We start from the raw sequence: 24,584 nt of genomic DNA on the forward strand, positions 1-24,584 counted from the left end.
TATTGGGTAGAAGGTGTTGGAAAGGGCTAAAACAGGATCTGAAGATGTATGGACCGAAGATGGGCGGGAACAGAAAAGCAGAAAAGAATGGGAAAGAGACGACACGTGGCATTCATTCGAGGGTTGCCGCGTGGAATTGTGGTTACGCAACAGCGAGCAAGGCAACTGCGATATGGCTCAATGGCTCAATTCACTATTCAAAAGTGACACATGGCAAACATGTGTGCAGAAAACTTGAAAGTGAAATGAAATGATTCCTATATGTGACTGCATGACAAAACAGAAGGGAGACATGGCACACATACCAGATGCGATACATCGTACCCAAATGAAACGAGGGTTCAAGATGCGATACATCGTACCCAAATGAATCGAGGGTTCCCATTTAAAGGAAAAGTACGGTGCAGGCTAGGTTACTAGCTTAGATTAATTTAAAGTTGGATACATCATGCGATAAGAATTTTTATTTAAAGGAAAAAATAAGTGGTAAGTTAGATTATCAATTCTAAAAATATTATGCGTGAAGTCAAATTTCTTTCAGTTCTGTATTCCAGTGAGCGAAGAGTCGAGCCGACCCTGAAATCACCCAGCAATTGCTGCGGATTTATCACCGTGGGTGTCTCCTACGTCTCCACACGCATTTTGCAAGCGAAAATTCATTTCACTTTCTTTCTAGTTCGTTTGTATCGAAGCCCATCAAACCGCTTAGACTCACTTGCGGGGCTCTGATTTCGAAAATTGGAAACAAGCCGCTCGTAGAAATTGAACAACGTTGTGCCTTAACCAAGTTGGGATCGTTGAGGAGCGAGGGTTAAAAATGATGGATGCCGAGCTCTGGGTCGCCCGATTGGCTATCGCTTTTATCTTTGAAGTTTTTTGTTGACGAGCAAGTGGACAGCAGTGTGAGCAGTGTGGTTAACAGTGAGAGCAGTGAACAGTGAGCATTATGAGAGCAGGGAGCTTTTATGCAGCACAAGTATCAAGCATCGAACAAGGAGTAGCCTACGCAGGGAGCAGTGATAACCTAAAAAGCGAAGAGCAGTGCTAAGTAATCTTGGCATTTTATAGACCTACATCTTTCTCGAAACCAGTTGGACGACAAATGCATTCAAACATGACAACAGGACAAGAACTTTCAAAACATGTGGAGACAAATGATTTAGGACAAGTGAAAATGCTTCATCCACCAAAGCTGGAAGGTGGGTTTGGGTCAATGCCAAACAATATCGAGGCATTTTAAAACGAAAACTAACTCGTCTAAAATGGGAGCAAACAAGGAAAAAAGGGTCTAAAAAGGAAAGTACTCGAGCCCTTCGCAAGAAGCACTCAAACAAGTCCCATCTACAAGCACGTGGCAACAAGAAGTCTAGAGGAAAAGTCCTTGACGATTCTGCCTTATATAGTCCTACATCCACATCTCTGAGCTGGTCATCTAATCTTTATGTGAAAGAATTGTTAAATGCATTTTAGAAGCTAAAGAACAGGAAAGAGATCATAAAATTCATCTAATAACAGTTGAGAACAAGTGGCATTGCTACAGGAAGTTCCCCTAATAGGGAAGACAAAATGGCAACGTATGAAGGCGGATGTGCAAAACATAAAGAAATTTGTAGCCGAATGTACAGAGGTGGTGGATGCGAAATCATCCCAGGATAAAGGGAAAATGATTGCTCAAATAGACAATCATGGAGAAAAAGCAAGAGAAGAAAGAAAAGGAGATTCCACCAAAGTTTCCGAAACTTGGGCTAAATTTAGCAATTCTGCTAATAAGAAAAGAGAAACAAACATTCATGTTGACAACATGCAAAATAGAGAAGGCAATGAAAGACAAAATAGAGCAGCAACCATAATTATTAAAGGGGTGAGAGACTATGGGAAAAATGATGTACTCTTGACTTTGCAAGAGACTTCTTGAAAGACAAGTTGCTATGGCAAGGACAAATATGCCAAGCATGGAGGGTGGGTAAATTTAACAGTGAGAGAGCCAAGCCCATAAAAGTCATCATGCCTAGCTTGCGTGATAAATATATCATTCTAAGCAAGAATCATTTCTTGAGGGGTTCTCGCTTTTTCATAGAAGAATATTTAACTGTAAACCAACAAGAGGAAAGGAGGGAGGAAATGTTAAAGGTTAGGGAAGCAAGAGATGAAGGCAAAAGAGCATGGATTTATAAAGGCAAAGTTGTGATAGCGCAATTTGGACCTCTTTCCAAAACAGAGCAGCAAGATGGTAATAAAAAAGAAGCAACAAACTCTTCAACAAAAACTCGGGAAGCAAGTTCAGTATGGGAAAGCAAAGACAGAGACTCAAATGTAAGTCTTGCATGTCAAAATAAATAGCAATCAAGTCCCAAGTTTCCTTAAGATTAGTTTGTTGGAACTACATAGGTTACCCATGGAGACAAGGACCTATGTTAGGGCCTATTGCGGAAGATAGAGACATAATTTGCCTCATAGAAACACATGAGCATGAAGGGTGCAAGACACCTTTGTTTAAAGGATACTAGAAGATGGCAGTGTGGAACAAGGCAACAAGGAATGGCAAAGGCCACGGTGGTATCATGGTTTTAGCAAGGGAGAAAGAAGGTCCTCTCATTCAGTTAGAAAAAGAAGACTCAAATAAGCAATTCATTTGGTTTAAAATATCAGCAAATAGAAACCACATCAGAATTGCAACATGCTATTTTGCACCGCAATTTTCAAAACTCTACAAATGTAGAGGGGTTTGACCACAAAGATCCATTTGCAGCCTTAAAAACAGATATGGCAATATATTAGCAGCTAGGTGAAGTCCTTAGAGTGGGTGATTTCAATGCTAGGACTGCAAATGAGCAAGCTAGCATTCTTTGATGTAAAGATGATTGCGACCCTATTTGGCTTACAGAAGAGAGTAATCATCAGTGGAAAAGAATTTTAGAGGACAAGGGCTGCAATCTCTTTGATGAACAATTGCTTACTCTATGTGGGGCCTTTGATTTAGTCATTTGTAATGGCTTGACTAGATGGGTAAAGTCCAATAATTTCACTTGCAATACTTACGATGGAGCAAGTGTAGTAGATTATGTAATTTTCTCGCATGGTTTGTATGAGAAAATGGAGGAAGTTTTGATTGAAGATCAGCTGTAGGACTTAAAATCAGATCACAAGGCAATTTATTTATGTTTCTCTTGGACTGGAAAGAAACAATTAGAGTCAAACATTCAACATGTCCAACAAAATCTCCCACAAGGCAGAATTTTTTTGACTCCAGAAAATTGTAATACCTTCAAAATGACGCTAGAGAGGCTCTTCGAGAAGGAGAAAATCACAATTCACGATCTTCATAGTCATGAATTAACACATTTAATTCAATGCGCACTTGCAAAGAGCAAAAGAGAAAAAATTAATAAGTCTGAAACAAATTGCTTTCCAGTTAATGCTTGGTTTGACGAGGAATGCAAATAGGCAAAGAAAAGGTCAAAAGAGTCAAACAAGAATAACATAAAGCTCAAAGCTTACACGCAGTTATATTAACTAAGAAAAAAATCGATTTCATGGTTTCAAGGAGGGAAGAACTATGCAAGACAACTCTATGACCAGGATCCCAAAGCTGACCCTCCCCCCTTGGTCAACACTGATACTAAACTCTTTACGATGCAAGAGGTAGAGATGTGTATCAAGAAGTTGGGTGTTGGAAAAGCGAAAGACTTAGCTAAACTCCAAGCATAATATCTAAAGTGGGGCTCAAAGTTTCTTGCACCTCACATTACAAAAATTTTCAACAACATCATACTCCCCACAGATTGGACAACTAGTCTGGCAATACCTCTTTTCAATAGCGGTGACGTCAATAATCCCTCCAATTATAGGATCATCATGATAAAACCCTTGTTTGCAAAGCTATTTGGAAGCATGCTAGAAAATAAAATTAGCAAGTAGGCAAAAGAAAGAGATAAGCGCTCAAGGGCAAGCAGGTTTTAGACCTAAACATTCCATAATTGATCATTGTATAACTTGAAGGCACATCATTCAAAAAGTTTGGGAGAAAAAGGAAGAAGTCATTTGTTTCTTTGTTGATTTCAGAAAAGAGTTAGACTCAATTTCTAGGGATAAGATTTGGCACAGAATGGAGGAACTTTGGGTTCCTAAACATTTGAGAGCAGTTGTGCATAGGCTGTATGAAGAGGTGAAAATCAAAATTAGAACTTCAGGAGGCATTTCTAAAAGTTTTAGAAGAGATATCGGAGTTAAGCAAGGTTGCCCACTGTCTCCTACCCTTTTTGATTTATATATCGACAAGCTTGAGGAGTTGTTAAATTCGCAAGGGGGTGATGGTATCTATTTGCGCAAGTTTGTTATAAGACTTCTTTTGTATGCAAATGACCTTATTCCGATTGCTAAATCGGATCTTGGTTTGCAAGAGCACTTACTATCCCTGTATGCAAATCAATATCAGCAAAATGAAAGTAGTTGTTTTCTCTAAGAAAATAAAACATAATGAACATATGTTCTACTTTGAAGGCAACATTCTAGAAGAAGTTGCGGATTACAAATACCTCGGAATTGACTTCAAAAAAAATCTAAGTTGGGATGGATATAGAAATAAAAGAACTTTGGGGGGTTGGAAAGCATTTTATGCTTTTCAAAATAGGTGTAGAGAGGTAGAGTTATGGGACTGGGAAACCACTCAAACTGTTTTTGGGCTTCTAGTGATTCCAGTGATTCTTTATGGTTGTGAACTATGGGCCAGCAGTACATCCGACATGCAGTGGAGACAAATTGAGACAATTCAGAAGCATTTGATTACAAACAAATTCAAATTAAAAGTGTGGTTCCTTATGCTATCTTGTTAAGTGAAATAGGGGTTGCTCCTATTGAAGCAATTGTTATGGTGCGAGTCATAAGGTATTTAAAAAAAAAATTGAGCAAATGGAAAATGGTAGATGGCCTAAGGTTGTCTTTAATGACAGATTGTGCAACAGATTAAACAAAAATTAAACAATGAAATTAACCAACAAGAAAATATATTTAACAATTACATAAGAAAAACAAAGAACCAAAAAATTGAAATAAAGATTTAAAAAAAAACTTGGATGCAACAAAATAACAAATGGTTTAGTAAATGGGGTATTTGCTTGAACGTGTGTCCCATAAACAGAAAAGTGATAAAAACTTTTGTTATGGATAAGTTCCACAAGCGTACTTGGGATAATGAGCTAGGAAGAAAGAAAAAAGTACTATATTGAAGTGTTTAATCCCCCTCATAGTAATCAACCAAAAGCATACATAGAGGCCAATATCTCTTGGAGAGCCAAAATTCTTATTGTTCAGTTAAGGACTAATTTGCATCAACTTTGTTGTGAAACAGGGGGCTGGAAAAGGCCAAAAGAAGTGTGGGAGTAAAGAGTACGCATTTTTTGTTCTTCCAGAAAAGGGGAAACAGAAAAACATTTCATTTTATAATGTAAGGCCTTCAAAGACAACATGAAAAGTTATGCAAATACGCTAGCAGCTAGCTCTTGGAATAATCTATATAGCGAGGGGTTTTTCAAGAAGTTGGGAGCATTTATTGTGAAGCTTCACAGAAAAAGCGTTGAATACATCAAGCAAATGAAAAAGCAATCTGTCCCATAGGCTATCTTTAGCCTCGTGGGCATTAAAATAATTTCTTTTTCTTTCTTTCTTTCTATCTAAAGGAAAAATAAGTGGCAAGTTAGATTATCAGTCTAGATCCATCTAACTCTGGATATGTCATACATATCATATGCCAAAAGAAATCAAATCCTTAGAAATGTAAACCTTTCTTCAAATTATTAATTCAAAGTTATTAAATCTAATATTATTAATAATTGTAGAATTTAGGCTTTTGTGATCCATATCAAATTTATAGAGAAGATTGGTTCGAAACGCGTCCACAAATGAATTACAATGTGATTTTTACTGAAAAATCTTCTCTATAAATATTAATAGTATTAATAATAGATTTGATAATAATGTTAATATTAATAATAGATTTGATAATAATAATATTAAATTTAATAATAAAATTAATATTAATATTAAATTTAATAACAATAATATTATTAATATTAAACTTTTAATATTAATATTAGATTTAATGATGTTTTTTTTATATCATAACAAAATTTATAATAAAATTACATTAAACTAATATTTTCAAATACTACAATTTTGATGTGAAAATATTTGTCTTTAATACAAATTTTAATGTAGGGTATAATTTTTCTTTTTAACGATTAATTTTACAAATATTTAATTAAAAGAAATATTAAAAGATTTTTAAAAAGTATTTTTAATTTTTTGGGTTGAATTGTATTGTAGTTCTTTTATGTATATGGTTATTTTCATTTTTGTTTTGGACTAGAGATTATTATTTTCTTCTTATTATTATTTTATGGAACATGACATACCTACACATCTTTATAATAAGTTGTAAAATGCACCTCTTAACGCGATCAAAATAAAGTCACTAATTGAATGGTCCCACAAAGACAAAACATACCTAAAAGGAAGATATTTGTCTTTACAAATTTTAATATAGGATATAATTTTTCTTTTTAACAATTAATTTTACAAATATTTAATTAAAAGAAATATTAAAAAAAAAATTAAAAAGGATTTTCAATTTTTTGGGTTGAATTGTATTGTAATTCTTCTATGTATATGGTTATTTTCATTTTTGTTTTGGACCAGGCATTATTTTTTTCTTTTTATTATTATTTTAGTGAACATAACATACTTACACATCCTTTATAATAAATTGTAAAATGCAACTCTTAACGCAATCAAAATAAAGCCACTAATTGAATTGTCCCACAAAGATAAAACATGCATGAACGGAAACGAAAAGAGACAATCAATAAAACAAAACGTGGAAGGATGGCAGGGCAGGAACGGAAATGAAAAGAGCCACACTCAATAAAACGTGGTAGGATGTTAGGTGAGGAGCTAGCAAACTAGAAAAGAACGAAGAACACCATAGATTTAAAAGAGAGGGAACCCAATTATGAGATACATGGCAAGTTGGCCACGGTTCATAAGGAAGAAAAAGACCTTTGAAAATGAAAAAAACCATTATATAAAAATTTAAAAAAAAATAAAAATAAAAAATAAAAATAAAAAAACTTAAAACCGGAAAATCAAAGGGAACATTTCGAAATTTTACTTGAAAATAATTAATTTAATATTTTAGGTAAATTTAAAAGAAAATAAAATAAAAATTACAAATTTAAAAGTCCTACAAAGCTACAGAATCAAAGGGAGACTAAGAAATTTTACTGGAAAAGGAATTAATATTCTAGGTAAATTTTTAAAAATATAAGAATACTATTTACAAATGGTATCCATGAAAATTTGTAATTTATTTAAAAAAAAAAAAGTATTTTCTTATATAATTGTACAATTAAAAAATGATTAGAAGAAAAAGTTAGTTATCCTTCTACTATACATGATTGATAAATCTAAAACTAGAAATTAACTTCAAAGAAACCAAATGAAGAAAAAACTGCACCTCAAACATTAAAGAGATCCACTTTATAAATAAGGCCAACAAAACAATAAAGTTACACTCTATTTGATTTGAGATGTATATTAAATTTATCCGCGAACACTAACGAGCCTATTTACAAGTGGTACCCATGAAAATTTGTAATTTCAAGGAATTTTCTGGTGAGAAAGTTTGTATAGAAAAAAAATGTTATTTTCAAAGAAGATAAGTATTTTCTCATAATTTTACAATTAGAAGATGATGAGAAGAAAAAGTTAGTTATCCCGCTACCACAAATGAGGGGAATTTTTTGGTGAGAAAGTTTGTATAGAAAAAAAAATGTGATTTTCAAAGAAGATAGGTATTTTTTCATAATTGTACAATTAGAAGATGATGAGAAGAAAAAGTTAGTTATCCCACTACCACGCATGATTGATAAATTTAAAACTAGAAATTGATCAAGAAGTTGATAATTGATTTGATTCGAAGAAGTGGGTTCAAAGAAATTAAACAAGGAAGAAATTGCACCTCAAACATTAAAGAGATAACACTCTATAATTAAGGCAACCAAATCAATAAAGTTACACTCTAGTTGATTTGAGATGTATATTAAATTTATCTACAAACACTAACGAGAGCTTAGAACTATGAAAGAGGCAATGTAGATGAATGATGAGGATTGTTGGGGATTGGCCAAATGTAGATGGATGATGAGGATTGTTGGAGATTGGCCATAATTGAGGAAGTGGGTTTAAAGAGATCAAACGAGGAAGAAACTACACCTCAAACATTAAAGGGAATGTGTAGTGCCCCACTCTAGTCGACTAACAGTGATATGACATTAACATTTATTTAGCCCTAAGGCCCACACTTTATTCTTTGAAGACCTCAGGTTGAAGATCCGAACACATGACTATTATTAGTGGTTGTGATGTTTATGTATGTTCTCCATTGATATTATGATGATTGTAGCATAAATGGTTATGCATGTTCTCCATTGATATTATGATGATTGTAGCATAAATGGTTATGCATGTTCTCCATTGATATTATGATGATTGTAACATAAATGGTTGTGGTTGGTCTCTATTGAATTTATGATGATGATAACAGTAAAGGATATGTATGCTCTCTATTGATATCATGATGATGATAGATTTGATGGATAGGTATGTTTTCTATTGATATTACGATGTTGATAGCTTTGATGGATATGTATGTTTCCATTGATGTTATGATGATGATAGTCATGATGGATGTGTCCCCTATGTTACCTACTTGCATTAGTTCTGGTTCACAATGAACAATGATGTGAATGACTAGGTGATGTTGATGATGTTATTATGACAATGACTAACATTGAGAAACCTTGTTACTGCATTAGTTCTGGTTGACAATGAACAATGATGCGAATGACTAGGTGATGTTGATGATGCTATTATGACAATGACTAACACTAAGAAACCTTGTTACTGATGAGTATTGAGTATAGCAGGAAACCACCAAAAGCACTTGTAAATGACGAGTTGATGACACCTGGTTTGATCAAAATTATATTTTGTCTTTGAAATTCTAAGTCAATTTTGGAACCTACTATATATGTTTATCTATATTATGATGATATGTTAGTGGTTGCAGGCACAGATTAGTTGTTTGCCCGAATGACTCGCATATGGGTGATGGGGTTGTACAATTGGATGGAACTGCATGGGAGGGGTGGGACAATGTCCCTGATCTCACCCACTAACACTCCCACCATGACTTGGGCTGGAAAGATTGAAACACCTTTGCCTTGAAGATCACGAAGTCATGGCGGCAAGTCCCAAAGTTGGGTCGCTCATGAGGATTTTACTAGGGGGAATGCACATCAAGGCGAATTCCTTCATCCCCAACACTATTAGTCTCACTATAGCAGGCAACATAAAAGATGATAGTGGTCTATGTTGTTGCACCTATACTTTCCCCTCGTAGTCACTGAATGCTTGAAGGGCAAGTGGCGTGGCACCCTTGGAACTTCAAAGGAATTTCTTAAAGGGCACGACTGGCTTGGCACCCTTGGCATCACAAATAAATTGTTAGGCGTGACACCCTTGCAACTTAAAGGGAATTTCTTGAAGGGCACAAACAAACTTGGCACCCTTGGAATCATTAAAAATAAATAAATAAATAAATACAATCAAGATATGAAAAACTACGTAAATTCACATTAAGGGTAAATGATGTTAACAACCGAGGTAATTAAATCAAGAATAAGACTTGGGTTAAGAGAATCATAGGAAGAAATAAACTATTTTACCTTAAAAACTTTATCCTTCCCATGTTGGAAAATATTATGTAGATAATGTAAAATAATTAGGTAAAAAGGGGAAAGAGGGGCATAAATGTAATGATAAATATTAATCCTAAAATAATTAAACCTAATTAAGAGAAGATGATGGTGAATTAAAATAAGATTAGTAAATTAAATTTTAAAGAAATTTAGAGAACCTCCATGTGGCAACAACCAACATAAGAATATCCATCTACGAGATAACTTGAGTTAAATTAGGGAGTAGATAGAGGATCAAATCTTAACTTATCAACTGACTTTAGTAATGAACAAAAAATGAGGAGTAAAAAAGGGGATCAAGAGACAACTAAGAGAAAAAATACACTACAACAAAACCAGCGATTTGCGCCAGATTTAGCGCCAGATTTTAGTGCATTTTTTTTGTAATTGTGATGAGCAACCTGGCGCTAAATCTGGCTCTATTGTACAATTTTTAAAGCGTCCTTTTTTGCACCTGATTTTGCATCCTTTTTCACGCTAGATTTTGCATCATTTTTTACACCAAACTATGCATCATTTTTTGCGTCAAATTTTGAACCAAGATTTGCATCTTATTTTATGACAGGTTTTGCTTCTAGTTTTGTGTCATTTTTTGCATCTATTTTTCATTCTCTTTTGCTTCCTATTTTGTGTCATTCTTTGCTTCCATTTTTGCACCATCATTTGCATCAAGTTTACATTGTATTTTGAATCCAATTTAACGTCTTTTTATGCATCCATTTTGTGTCAGTTTTTGCATCTAGTCTTACGCCAGGTTTTGTATCTAGTCTTACACTAGTTTTTGCTTCTATTTTTGCACCAGCTTTGGTGCCTATCTTTGCACCATGTGTTGAATTTGATTTAGCACCAAATTTTGCATCCATTTTTGTGCCCATTTTTGCATCTTTTTTTGGACCATTTTTTACATCCACATTTACGTTTGATTTGTCTCCATTTTTCCCATCTCATTTTGCACCATATTTTGCGTCATTTGTTTCATCCAATTTTGCATCATTTTTAACACCATCTCTTGCATCTAATGTTACATCATTTTGAGCATCCAAATTTGCATTTATGTTTGCATCTTATGTTGAGTCATGTGTTGTGTCCACCTTTGCATCTTATTTTGTGTCTAATGGTACATTCAATTTAGAGCCATTTTTTACGTCTACTTTTATATTTGTTTTTGCACCAAGTTTTGCATCCAATTTTAAGCTATTTTATGCCCCTTTTTGCACCATTTTTTTGTGTCTACTTGTGTCCAATGTTGCACCATTATTTACACCGACTTTTTCATCCAATTTTGCATTTTTTTGGTGTCTAGTTTTACATCATTTTCACCATCCAAATTTGCATCTTTTTTTGCCTCATTTTGTGTCCACATTTGCATATAATTTTGTGTCTGAGTTCGAGCCTAAATTTGCATGTGATTAGGAATCATTTTTTACATCCAATATGGCATCCTTGGTTTCACCTTTTTTCAGCCCCATTTTGCATCTTGTTTTATGTCTTTTCTTACATCTTTTTTTTTCCTTTTTTGCACCCAAGTTTGCATCCCAAATTTACACCATTATTTGCATCATCATTTGGCATATTAATTTATAACGTTTTTTGCTTCTTTTTAACGCTCAACTTTGCATCTTATTTTACATCTAGTTGTTGTCTTTTTTTGCATCTAATTTGGTGCCCATTTATGTGTCCTTGTTTTTGCCCAATTTGATATCCTTTTGTATGCCATGTTTTGTTCCCTTCTTTGTGTCAACTATTGCACAAATTTTCACTTCTAATTTAAAACACTTTGTATGTCAATTGTTTGCATTTTGTATTAATTCCTAGTTTAACATCCAATTTTACTTTCAATTTTGCATCCATGGTTACATCCGCATTTGAATTCTTATATAAAGTATATTTTTCTTTACATATATGACCCCCTTTATAGATTCATAGTGAAATATATGATAGTTTCTAAATATCATTAAAGCAGATTTCACAATTCAAAATCATTTGTAAAGAAATTTAAGAGAAATTGACAACATCCATCCAAAAAAATAACAATGTGTCATTAACAATTTTCAAAACATGTATAAAATAGCAACATAATACTAATAAAATCAGTATTATTTTTAATCAAAACAAGTAAAATTCAAATATGATTAACAAATCAAAATATTTCATGAATATCGTTATTCTACGATAAATTAACAACATACATAAATCAAACTCATCGTATGATTACAAAATCAAAATGTCTCATTGATATAGGGTAAATTCACAACACCCATCTAAACATAACAATGTCATTCTACACAATAATTTCTTCATAAAAAACGATGCATGTGCATGCCTAGCTACCACCACCAAGATCATCCTCATGATCATCTTGACCATCCTCATTACTCTGATCCACATCATCACCAACACCGCAACTATCATCATCATCTCCTCCTTCACCACCATCATCCTCATCCTCATCCTCATCATCTCCTGATATATGTTGAACATAATTTGGATCATCGTCTTGGCAATCATTACTTATAGCATTCTGACAAAAAAAATCAATATTACATGTTAGTATTAATTACATAACACAATGCATGTTTTTGTTATACAATGTTAACCATAAAATGAGGTAAGATATAATATCTAATAGTACTAAAAAATAAAATGAAAATATGGTTTAAAAGTATATTGGAAATCCAACTAAGATTACATACCATAGAGTCCATCCAAACAACAAATTCAACCCATCTCTTTTGCTGCAGCACCTCCTTTTCCAAATGATTTGGAGTTCTTCCATATTTTAGTTCCTATCAATCAGTAAATAGGGAGAAATTAGATAACAATGACTTTCTTCTAGTACAAAATTTATTAAAAAAATATCACATGTTTAATATACTTACAAAGGTTGTTATCAGTGCTTTTAAACCTTTCTGGCCACTACAATGAGTGACTTTTGTCTTGGTTAACCTCGCCTTGGATGCCTTGTCCTTAAACATAAACCAATTCAATTTATTTTCACACAAATACATGTCTAAGATACTTATAAGTATTAATACATTCTAAATAATGTTTAATGAAAAATTCAATACCTGAATGCTCTCATTGCCGGCTTTTCTTTGTGCATCCAACTTCTCATATGATTTTACAAGTTCTTTCCATACTTTAAAAGGTATGTCAATAGGTCTTTGTTTCAGTCTTTGATCTTGAGGCATTTTTTAAATTTTTCTTGTTTGGTTAAAAATTTTGGTTAAAAAAAACCGAACAAGTAATGCACATCAATGGCATGGGGACTCTATGGATATGTGTAAAAAAATGGCTATAAAGAAAACATCCAAAAAACATATGAGCTCTCCCTTTGATGGTCACTTGGGGCATATGGCTGGAAAGGAACAACTCCATTTTCGAAAATCAAGGACAATCCTTTCTCAAAGTCCTTCCTACTATTTGCTCCAAATGTCTTAAAATGAAAAACAAAATTCAAAAGTCATCCTCAAACATCTCCCTTAAATATAAGGTTGGACCATAAATTCTTCACTTTTATTGTTATCGGCTCTGGAATGATTTTTCTATATGCAATTATATAATGAAATATGTGTGCACTAATGAAAAAACATTGAGTTTCATTTTTCATAATCACAAACAATGAAAAAAGAATCACACGTAACTAGCATCATTTTGGAAATTTTATATTTATTAAAAATCTTTAACATGTTTTCCTCCCATATCTCATAAAAAGGTGTGAAATTTTTTATATACTCTCCAATAAGCCTAAGGATCACATACCTTTTAAAACTTTGCATTACCATTATATGTTTCTCCTTGAAGATATATAATATGTTTCTTCTTTAACATATATATTATGTTTCGCATTTCTTAATATTTGACAAAATACTAAAGTTGAAAACAGTGGTCATTGTCTCAATCATATTCCTGGTGATCTTGTTCAGCATAAAACAGTTTGGTACAAGCAAAGTAGGCATGACATTTTCTCTGGCACTCATGATATGGTTTTTCTCTATTGGTTCTATTTTACTTTACAATATTATTTAACATGACATGACAATTTTAAGGGCATTCAATCCTGTTTATATCTATTACTTGTTCAAGAGGAACACTATCAAAGCATGGATGTCCCTAGGAGGTTGCGTGTTATGCATAATAGGAGCTGAAGCTATGTTTGCTGATTTGGGTCACTTCTCAGTAAGATCCATCCAGATAGCCTTCACATGTGTAGTATTCCCATGCCTACTATTGGCTTACATGGATCAAGTTGCATATCTTATGAAGCATCCCTCTGTGGTGGAGAACGTATTCTCTGCTTCAATTCCAGATGGTTTTATCTGGCCAGTCTTCGTGATAGCTAGTGTTGTTGCCATGATTGCAAGCCATGCAATGATCTCAGCAACAATTTCATCTATTAAAATGTCCATGGCCCTAGGATGCTTTCCCAGATTGAAAATAATTCACACATCCCGACGATTCATGGGTCAGATCTACATTCTTGTCATCAACTGGGTTCTAATGATAATGTGTGTCTTGGTATGTGATTGTTTTAAGAGCACGGTCGAGATATCAAATGCATATGGCATTGCAAAGGTAGAGATGATTATGGTGACTACAAGCCTAGTGACTCTTGTCATGGTTCTTATATGGGCAAAAAATATATTCCTTGCGATTGGATTTCCTGTTCTATTTGGATCAACTGAGCTAATTTATTTTTCTGCAGTTTTGATGAAAGTGGGGGAAAATGGTTGGATAAATGGTTTTTTCCACCTACTTCCTTCTTGTGATGTACATTTGGAACTATGGAAGTGTTCTGAATTATCAAGAGTTGTATATCTTGTTGGTCACAGAGATGTCAAGGCTAGAAAGGATTCATGGTTTCCTAAGAAACTGGTTATAATCTACTTCTATGCTTTCATGAGGGCAAACTGCAGGGCAGGCCCTGCAAGCCTCAATGTACCTCACACCAATCTCTTGCAAGTTAGCATGACATATACTGTCTAACTTGAAGGTTTCCATGAATCAAACATGCTGAATGTTTTTCAAGGACCAAGTCACAACATCAATATGGTGATGGATAACAAAGATTTCCTTGAAGATGGCAGAGATGAAGTGAATTTTAATGTGAAGTTAATAATCATAAGTTTTGTTGTCGACCAAGATCTTCATTACTTAGTCCTTGATTTTGTTTGATAGAGAATAATAGCCATTCCTACGATTAATCACTGATATTTATGAACAAAGACACCATTCTTTTTTCAATGAAGATGATAGGTGGTATTTTATATGCATGGTTAAGCCTAAGATAAGCCATGTTTTCTACATAAGAAAGTTATATTAAGTTATATCCATGAAAATGAAAGGAAGATGACATTGCATGTTTCCTCGTATAGCTAACCATCGCTCAATAACATTGGATGCTTCTCCACCTCATTCATTACATCATTGCTTAAGAACCTTGGATGCTTCTCCATTTTTTTTGACATCATGTATTGATTATGTTGTTGTTGGAGGTTTTACACTAAGTTTTTCAACATCGAGCTTACTAGGGCTTGCACCACCGGGGTTATTAGTAAGAATCTCATGAGGTTTGCATAGCCATGATTATTAGAATCAAAATAGTAGGATTTGCACTAAAAAACAGTTCATAGAGCTTTCCTGCTGGGGAGAAAATCACAAGTTCAACTTCTGCAGTGCAGAGCACCGAGAGCTCATAAGCTTTCTTCAGCAATCCACCTACGTTTGGAAAATGTAGCCTGCCTGCTATAGGGATCTAAATTGTCTACCATATTATAAAGTTATCAGGCTATAGGGATCTAAATTCTAATCTGTCTGAATATGATTTCATGAGCTTGGAAGAAATGCTCCATTCTCATTGAAAGATGTAGACAGACCAAAAGCACATCAGCTATAGTCTCTTATCTGCCTACTCCACCCCTGGATGTAATAAGCTTGATGTATGTGTATCTTCATTCTCAATGCGATATATAAAACATTGTCACAAAAGCACACATAATTTAAATAGAGAATATCAAAGAATATTCCTAATGTTTTATACTTTGCTCATAAGTCCTCCAGATTCTGTGAGCACTTGAATTGATTTAAAAACCAGTCAACTTTGACAACAGTAAATGCTATGACTAGGAATCCACTCTTATATTTTGAGAGTTTGAATTTGAGTCATAAAATAAGAGGAAATATGAGCTACAAATATTATATCAAACATTAAAAAAGAAATATATACTTCTGAAGCAAGTGTTATGATTGCCCAGTTTCGCTACCATATCAGCAGGGAGATAATACTTATGAAGAAAGTGTGGTACAACAATAATGTCTGATAATTAAAAATACCCAATATAAATAGGATAGAATAAAGATATTCATTTAGGATAGAAAATACATTAATAAATGATGAATGATACAATGACTTATGGTCTCGAGGTTATAAATACTATTGAATGGTCACAAATATGAAAGAAACATGTCAGCTGGTAACCCCCAGCCACAATAGCAGCTGGTAACCCTAAACGGATTCAACCAAATTTGAACCTGGGACCTATGGCCTCCCCAATGAAATTCCTTGGGCAGATGCTTCAACCGATTGAGCTAATACTGGAGGCTGATATAATTAATATTGAGCTAACCGTTGGGGCCTATTATATCTATTATCTATTATATAGACATATATTAATTATGTTCATTAAAGTGTGTATGAGTAACCAATTTTCCAAAGTTCCAAAAAAGTTCAAATGAAAAGAAAATACCCCCTACCTTGCACATCTGAAGCCATAGGCACAGGAGATCACAACCAAGGAGAATCCAGGTTCAGTAAAGGAGAATCAAACTCATTTGAACTCAAATACTTTTATGCTTCATTATCATTATTTTTCCAGAAAAGGTGACTAATGGGTAGTACTACCAAGTATGATTTTTCTCCACTATCCACGCCAGATATACTTTAGCCAGTGACATGATTCAGGGTTTTTGCTCACATTGTCTCTTAGATCAAGTCTATGGTGGGGGCTAGGAACTCCTAGAGTTTATCTGGTAAATCCCTAATGCATCCCTTGTATTAAGCATTACCTCCATCCTAAGTCACATGGTTTGGGTTTAAGTTTGGTTTCAGCAATGATTAGGTTCGGTTCGAATTCAAATTTTTTGATGAAGTTCGGACGAGGTTCACCATAAGGTTCACTTACTCTCTCTCTCTCTCTCAAATATATATAGCATCTGTTAGTAAGAAAAAACATCAATAAACATAAAAAATGCTATCATAGCCTTCAAAACTGCAAGGATTAATCATAAACTTGAGTTGTGACATGAGTTTATGAGTTTCAAAACATAAACTTGGTCAAAAAAAAAAAAAGGTTTGCCAAATTTCGAGCCTCAAGGTGGAACTTCGGAGAACCTTGTGACATAGGATATAGCATCCAACACTTTAGAACCAAAATTTAATTCTAATGTTTGACTTTGTCTAAGACAAAAAAATTCGAAGGCCATGCTAAGCGATGTAGCAAGAATGTTGCTAGGGTTGTAAAGGGGCATGTTTCTTCGATTTTGCCCACATGGTGTCTTAGATCAAATCTAAGCTGTGGGCTATGAACTAACACAGGTTATCAAGTGAATCCCCAATGCATTCCTTGTATTAAGCATTACCTCCATCACCTTGGAAACTAAAATTAAAACCTACTGTTTGACTTCCTCTAATAAGACAAAAAGACTTCGAAGGTTATGCTAGGGAAAGTAATTATAATGTTATTAAGGGTGTAAAGGCCTCTAGTTCTAGCTTTTACTCTTCAATTTTATAATTATCATATCTTTTCTTTGTTCTGCAATGAATCAGTTGTAGCTTTTAATACAGAACTGTAAAAATAGACTTAATTTTAGTAATAGGCTCAATGACTAAAATGCAGTAGTAGACTCAACAATATTGACACTCAGAACTAGCTGCTATGTTCATGTGCCATGCAGACAAAGAAGCAGCAAAGTAAGAGATGTTTTGCTGCAGAAGTCGTCATACATGAAATCCAGGTGTATAGGTGAACAGGAGAAAAAGTAGGGTCATGCAAACAGAGCATACGCAAGTTTACTAACTAGATTTTGAAAAGAAAAGGAAATTTATTCAGAGATAACTTGAAGCAACTAGTGCAAGCGAGCAAACCGAAGGATAACATATAGCCTCAAGAATAACTTGGCAGGGATCAGCAAATAAGAAAAAATCACAATGACTCTGCAAAAAATCAGCAAGCAGTGGGGAAAATCAGAAGATTTGGAAATCAGAAAATGAAGAAAATAAATAGGAAAATAGTTTATCAGCACCCAAGATAACAGGAAGAATAAATAGGGACCCTTTTAAAAAATGTAAGAAGTGGCCAGGAGTAGGACAAGTACAAAGTGAGGAATTAACAAACAAAAATCATAGGCAATTGCTGAATATAATAGTATATGTGTCAGAAAGTGGAATCTTGATAAAATTGAAAATACCTGTCTCTCCCAAAGCTGTTTATATGTTCCTTTGTTCGATGGATCTGTCCCTAATTTATTGTTGCCATTGCTTCTGCCTTGAGCATATGAACTACCATCTGGAGAGGAAGCATCCATAATTCTGTTGTTTTCATATTTATATCTGCATAAGGGAATCTTGTTAAACAGAGTAAATAATCAACACAATCTAATAAATAATAAAATAAACAATGGATGCGACATAGTAAATCCCAACTCATCAAAAAACGATAAATAAAAAAGGCAGCCTAAAATATCAATGGTGATGAAAAATGGATATCGAATGAAATGTTCCTTGAGTTAATTCTCAACTATCATTTTTCCAAACAGAGGAGAATTGAAAACCTTCTAAGGGAATAGTTTTCTTCCATTAAAGAACCCCCAAGAAAATAATGGCTACATTTACTCCCAATGACTAACTATTACAAGTATTACAGTGCTATACTTGACACTATACTCTGATATAACCCAAAGAAGAATTAGGCGCACCATGAAGAAAACTACATAACATCTATGCTCAACTTGTTGCACCTATGTATTTTCTCATGTCAATATCACACCTAAAATGGGCATTGACCAATACATATTTACAGCATTTTATCTCTCCTAAAATCTTGAAAGCTATCCACATTCTGCCTTGCCTAAAATCTCCAGAACTCGAAACAGGAACCTGATTTTCTTTTCATTGAAGCACTTTAGAATCCTCTTCCCTGTAGTTATCTATCTTTTGCGTTCAATATGTAAAGAGGAATTATCCTTTAAGACTCTCTCTTAAAGTTTCAATGATTCAATCTTTCTTGAATTCTGCAGATATCAAGAAAAATGACCTCTGTACACAGAATCTGAACCAAAGACATTATAAAGATCACCATAAAAGTAAACCTTAAATGTCAGCCTTTCAAGTGACATCCTTACTTGTCACAGTCGTGGAAGTTTCACAGTTAATGGATTTGTAGTCACAGTGAACTTCATTATCTTGAGGCCTAGATTGTAATACAAGCATCAATCACGTCAGAAAAGCAAGCTATGAACTTTAAAAGTCAGGCTTTCAAACTGATCAAAGACAGTTGTTAATACATTCTAATTGTCTATATTTTGTTGTTTTGGGTGAGGCTGGAGTTGCATATAACTCCATACCCAGTACAGAGAGAGGGTACATAAGTAACTTCATATTTGGTACTGGGTGTGGAAACACAAGTTTCAAACCTAGGTCATCATTGTGATGAGCACTCCAACTTACTACACCAAAGCCAAAATGACTAATTATCCTAATTTATTTCTTGTCCCAAAAGCGAGAATTTGCCAATGTGACTCTGAAATTGAAGCCATTTCAGTCAGTGAAATTAATATACATATTTTTTATGTTACAGTTTCTATCTCTGTATTTAGTTTTCTGTATTTTGAACATGGACAATGTACTTGGAATAATTTAATTGATCACTTAAACCACGCACACTGTCATACATCAGCAGATATTATTGCAGCGCAACTGTCACAAAGCCTCCTTCCTAACTCACAGTAAATAAGTTGACATGACAATAATTTAACACGTCTATCCACATAATGCTGAATCTGAATTCATATATACAATCAGCACATCTACACTAAATCAGTATCCTCAACAAGGATTTGCACTTTGATCTCCTACATGCACTAACTCTTGTGGTATCACACTGTTCATTTAGATCAACAGTGACCACTGAGAATTAATTGTGCTCAAGAACTTGTCCCCACTAAGTCACATCACAAATGCTCTTGATATCTGTCTTATGGCATTTTGACTGAAAATTGTACAAATTTGTGAAGAACTCAATTGGTCTTCCTGCCAAAGGCACTACCCAAAAGAGCATCCAAAGCAGGTTAAAACTTATGAAAAAAATTTAGAAACATATAAGAAAAGAGAACAAGATAAACAACAAAACAGAAATCCATAGGTCACAAAAAGACCTGTGTTAAGCCCGAAAACAAAGTCAAAATGAACTCATCCATCAGTGAGAAGAAAATAACAAGTGTAGGTAATGCAGTAGATGAATTGTTTAGTAGAAAAAACCTTCCTCTGAACTGGAAGAACTGCTTCTGATGAGAACATGTCATATTATTTATTAATATCCTTACAAACTATGGTCTAATATTAATAGTTATTACAGTTCCAAATCAGACTGTTAGTTACACACCCCTGGGATTATGTTAACTATTATGGGTGATCAATACTAAAACTTTTGTTGCTGTGACAGTTGATAATTAGTAGTTATTGGAATCATTGGTGTAATCTATACACGTGACCACAGCCAATTCATATGTATCACTAGTGTACTACTGTAATCATGGCTAAAGCCATGCTTTATTCTTTAATTGTGTCACTAGGTGTGGCTAAGGGCCAAGGCTGACCTAACCAACTTCGATCTGTAGACTGCCCTTCCCTACTCACTCACTGTTGTTTTTTAAGTTCCTCTGCCCATTCATGCTGATATTTCAGTGATCAGACTTGGCATGCAGAAAAAAAGGTAACCAGAGGAATATCAAGGTTTTTAACTTTTTTCATTTGTTTTTCCTAGCTAGAAAGATATTTATTAGGGCTGTTTGCACCCATTTTCTGCACTATTATAGAGTTCTTGTCGACTAAGATCAGTTCTTGCAGCATTAGGGTTCACATTATTAGTTTATTTCAAGATCTTTTCGGCCATTGTTCAGCAACTATGGGCTGGTTTATTTTTTTTTACTGCAGAACCAGGATTTCGGCCCTGCTTTTTCAGCAACCATTTGGATTTTCAGCTGATGGCATCACTTTTTTGTAATTGTGAAACTAGGGTTTCCATATCTCATTTTCTTCCTACAGTAGTTGGATATTTGGCTGGTGATAATGCCCCGAGTGTTATCTAGGGTTTCCAGATCTGATTCTTCTTCTACAGTGATCTTGAGATTTTTGGCCTAAGTGCTGTAGATCTAGGATTTCTTGGAACATCTCTTGTTTAGCATTTCCTAGGGTTTTAACCCACCTTCAAGGGTTCACTACATCAGCTACTCCAGAAGTCTGCTTGGAACATCTATTTTCAAGGCCCATTGGGCCATTTCAGCATACGGTCCAAAAAAATTTCGCCATCACCAAAAGCACTGCAAGTTCCTATCTATTCTTATAGGATTTATCCATATACAAGGGTTGTGTTTCTCTTCTAGAGTTCCTTGGACCTTTATTTACATGACCAACACTTCCTTTGGTATGTTTTTTCCCTCTCTTCAAATCCCAGCACTATCTTCTTACTCATTCTTTGCGGCAATATTTTTCTGATATGAAGTGCTTAAACCTACAAGCATCCAGACCTCTTGTATTGCACACTCTTGTTCCTTATATGGCTTTTCTCACTTGTGCACTTGATCTTTCTCTCTCAAGTGCATTAACGGACAGCTTCAGAACACATTTAGTGCTGGCTTTTCTCTTTATTGAAGACTTTTGGGTTGGCAATTTTGGTTCTATTCAATCTCCCATTTTGTTTGTGATCTCAAGTTCTCAACAGTAGTTTTCAACTTGTTTAATGAAATCTTGTTCTAAATATTTTCACATCACGTGATAACATATTAGCTTTCTTTGTGGTGCATTATAGTAATGTCGGATGCTATAGTCCCAAAGACAAATTATTAAATTATTTGTATGCCTTCAAATAAATAATTATTAGAGAGTACCACAAAGTATAAAAAGAGCCTTGCCTCCAATGATGCATATTCAGCCAGGGCTGGATTTCACCAGAGTTTGGCATGCCCAAGTAGGTGGAGAGCCCAAAGAGCTCGACTACTATATACTTAGTACTTCAATCAAGGATATTTTTGAGGAATTTTTGAGACAAACGAATACTTTAACTGCTATTCCCAAAAATGTCTAGGCATACTACCTCCAAGATAGTTATGCCTCTCAGAAGGGAAAACCTGAAGAAGAGTGGGGAGCAGCAGCATATACCATACCCTCTGTGCTCCAAGTGGGGTCAACTATAAAGTCGCCAGCAAAGGAAAAGCTGGTCAAAAGACCACAAGAATGACAATGCAAGAAGAAATTGATTCCGACAATCAGTCGACTGAAGATGACCTGCAGGCCCTATCCGCTCGACTTTAGTTGTTGTGACTGCTGACATTTAGCGATTTTTAGGTTGTTTTTCGTTGAACCTGAACTATATATTTTAAATTCAAATATTTTACCGACCCAGAAATAGAGATTCAATAAATGGAAGAGAAGCTTACTGATGGTGACATCGCTGTCGGGACTCTGGAGCATCTTGTCCATTCCCTTGGGGCCGAGTGAGGTGCGGAGGATTCTCGCAACGGACCTGGCGGCCGCAATGTTGGCCTTCTGAGCATCTAAGCCTCTAATTCGGGTCTTCTGCTCCTGCTCCTTTATTATGATAAATGGCCTCCCGTACTCATCAAATGCCAACGCCATCCCTGCAAACAGTAACAGATTGCAGCACAGAGATTAAAACCTAAACATACAAGAGTGGCTGCTAAAAACACACTGGATTTTGAACCAGAAACCTGAAATGCATGTACTCCTCTCTGTGTGGAAGACTGAATGTGCGGGTGGAAATCCATTGAAGTTAAAAATGGAACATACCTTGGCGCCGTCAATGGATTGAAGAACCGATCGTGGGGTTCGAGTGTCTGCTACTGGTGAAACCCTAATTCGCAAATCTCTGCAATCTCGTTTTCGCTCCCGCCCTGCGAAAAGCGAACAGATCCTCCTTCTTGTTCTAGAACGTAAACGAAGTTTGGGTTGGGAGGGGTTTTGTAAAGAAAAGTAAAGCTTTACCTTTTTTCAAAAATGCTAATTTCATAGTGAAAAACAGTAAATACATTTTTTTATTTTCACATCACTAGTTAAGTAGCTATATAATGTTTTTGGTTCTTGGTTAGGTTGGAAAATATTTATAATAATATAATTTTATGGTTGTTGTTTAAGTTTATTAGGTGTTATTAAAACAATAAATACATTTTTTTTATTTTCACATCACTAAAGAAGTAACTATATAATGTTTTTGGTTATTGGTTAGGTTATAAAATATTTATAATAATAATAATATAATTTTATGGTTGTTGTTTAAGTTTATTAGGTGTAATTTTTTTTAATTTCAATTTAATAATTTTTAAATGGAAAAATATGATTTTAATTTGGTTGTATTGAAAATATTTATATGTTTTTACATATAAGGTGGGTGCAAACAAAGGAGAATATATAGTAAGTCTATTTAATAGTTAATAACAAGTGTTAATTTCTTAAAATTATATGATAAATTTGAAAGGAGTAGGGTATGTATCTCTTTTCGGGTGAAATATATTAAAATTATTGTGTGAATGGGGTTGTAAGACCCTATATTTTCATCCTGGGAAAATATAGTCCTCTCTTAGCTACTTGCATAGTTTAGATTGTCATAAGCAAAGTAGGTACATTGTCTTAAGATGTAAACATTTCATTTTAAGCAGTGTCATAATGTGGTTTCAGCGAAGCATTAAAAGATGGAATGAGCATGCACATTTGGGATGCTAGTGTTATATTCAGCTTGAGGCATGATTGCACGTCTAAGAAGACTCTAACAAGGGTTGCAGAGGAGAGGTTGGGGGATTGTAGTCTCACTTAGAAGTGTATACAAGCAAGTTAAGCCCTATGAGAAGTTGTGAAACAAAATTAAGGGATTTGACAAGTTTCACGAAGGCAACTTAGTAGTGGTACTAAGTGAGCAATCCTTGATTCAACTTGATACTCTCTCCTTGGCACTACCACTTTGTAAGATGGAGAAGAAATGTGAAATAGATGTGCAACCCACTAAAGAAGTTGAAGGTTGTTGTAATGTATATCGGTGGTTATGTCATGATGTGAAAGGAAGTGTTGGAACTTGGAAGGTGACCATTAGAGTAGATTCCATGGAGTGCAAGGAGGTGCAAGGATCTGATAAGGAGGGAACTACACAAATCTAACAAGTAGGCCATATTGGGTTAGGATATTACTATTTTGGGACATCCAAAGTTGAAGGTGCATTTTATGGAGGTGCAGTCGAAGTGCTTGGGTGCGTGCCACAGCGTAAGGGTATCTAGGACTTTTAGTGTGTGTTAGTGGTGTTAGTGCATTGTGTTTGATCAACACTAGCTAGAATGTGTTCCATGAAGGAAAAAATCCCACAAATTTGGGATGACTTAACCATTTGGCATTTAAGGTGTGTTATGTCCTAGTTTTGAGGAGACAATTAGAACCATCTTAGAGTGTGATGGGTTGTGCCATGGACTTAGGTCCACTTATATGGGTTGAGG

The 24,584-nt window shown here is 34.6% G+C and overlaps 2 protein-coding genes across 2 annotated transcripts in view; both read right to left on the minus strand.

The window, feature by feature from the left end:
* Positions 1 to 24,584, minus strand: part of LOC149181667 (SNF2 domain-containing protein CLASSY 1-like) — a 173,418-nt gene that overhangs the window by 126,178 nt on the left and 22,656 nt on the right. The gene's annotated exons all lie outside the window — the stretch shown is intronic.
* On the minus strand, positions 11,991 to 23,108 carry LOC149181668 (uncharacterized). Its single transcript, XM_089416666.1, has 6 exons — positions 22,897 to 23,108; positions 22,527 to 22,727; positions 18,282 to 18,379; positions 12,695 to 12,781; positions 12,509 to 12,601; positions 11,991 to 12,336 (listed from the first exon to the last, which is right to left on the minus strand). Exons 2-6 carry the CDS (start codon positions 22,723 to 22,725, stop codon positions 12,139 to 12,141), a joined length of 675 nt encoding a protein of 224 aa, XP_089272792.1. The 5' UTR covers positions 22,726 to 22,727; positions 22,897 to 23,108; the 3' UTR covers positions 11,991 to 12,138.

Source organism: Pinus tabuliformis, chromosome 3_2 (genome assembly GCF_031772625.1).
Source record: "Pinus tabuliformis cultivar Carrire ecotype Pingquan chromosome 3_2, CPIR1, whole genome shotgun sequence".
In the NCBI taxonomy this organism is placed as follows: Eukaryota; Viridiplantae; Streptophyta; class Pinopsida; order Pinales; family Pinaceae; genus Pinus; species Pinus tabuliformis.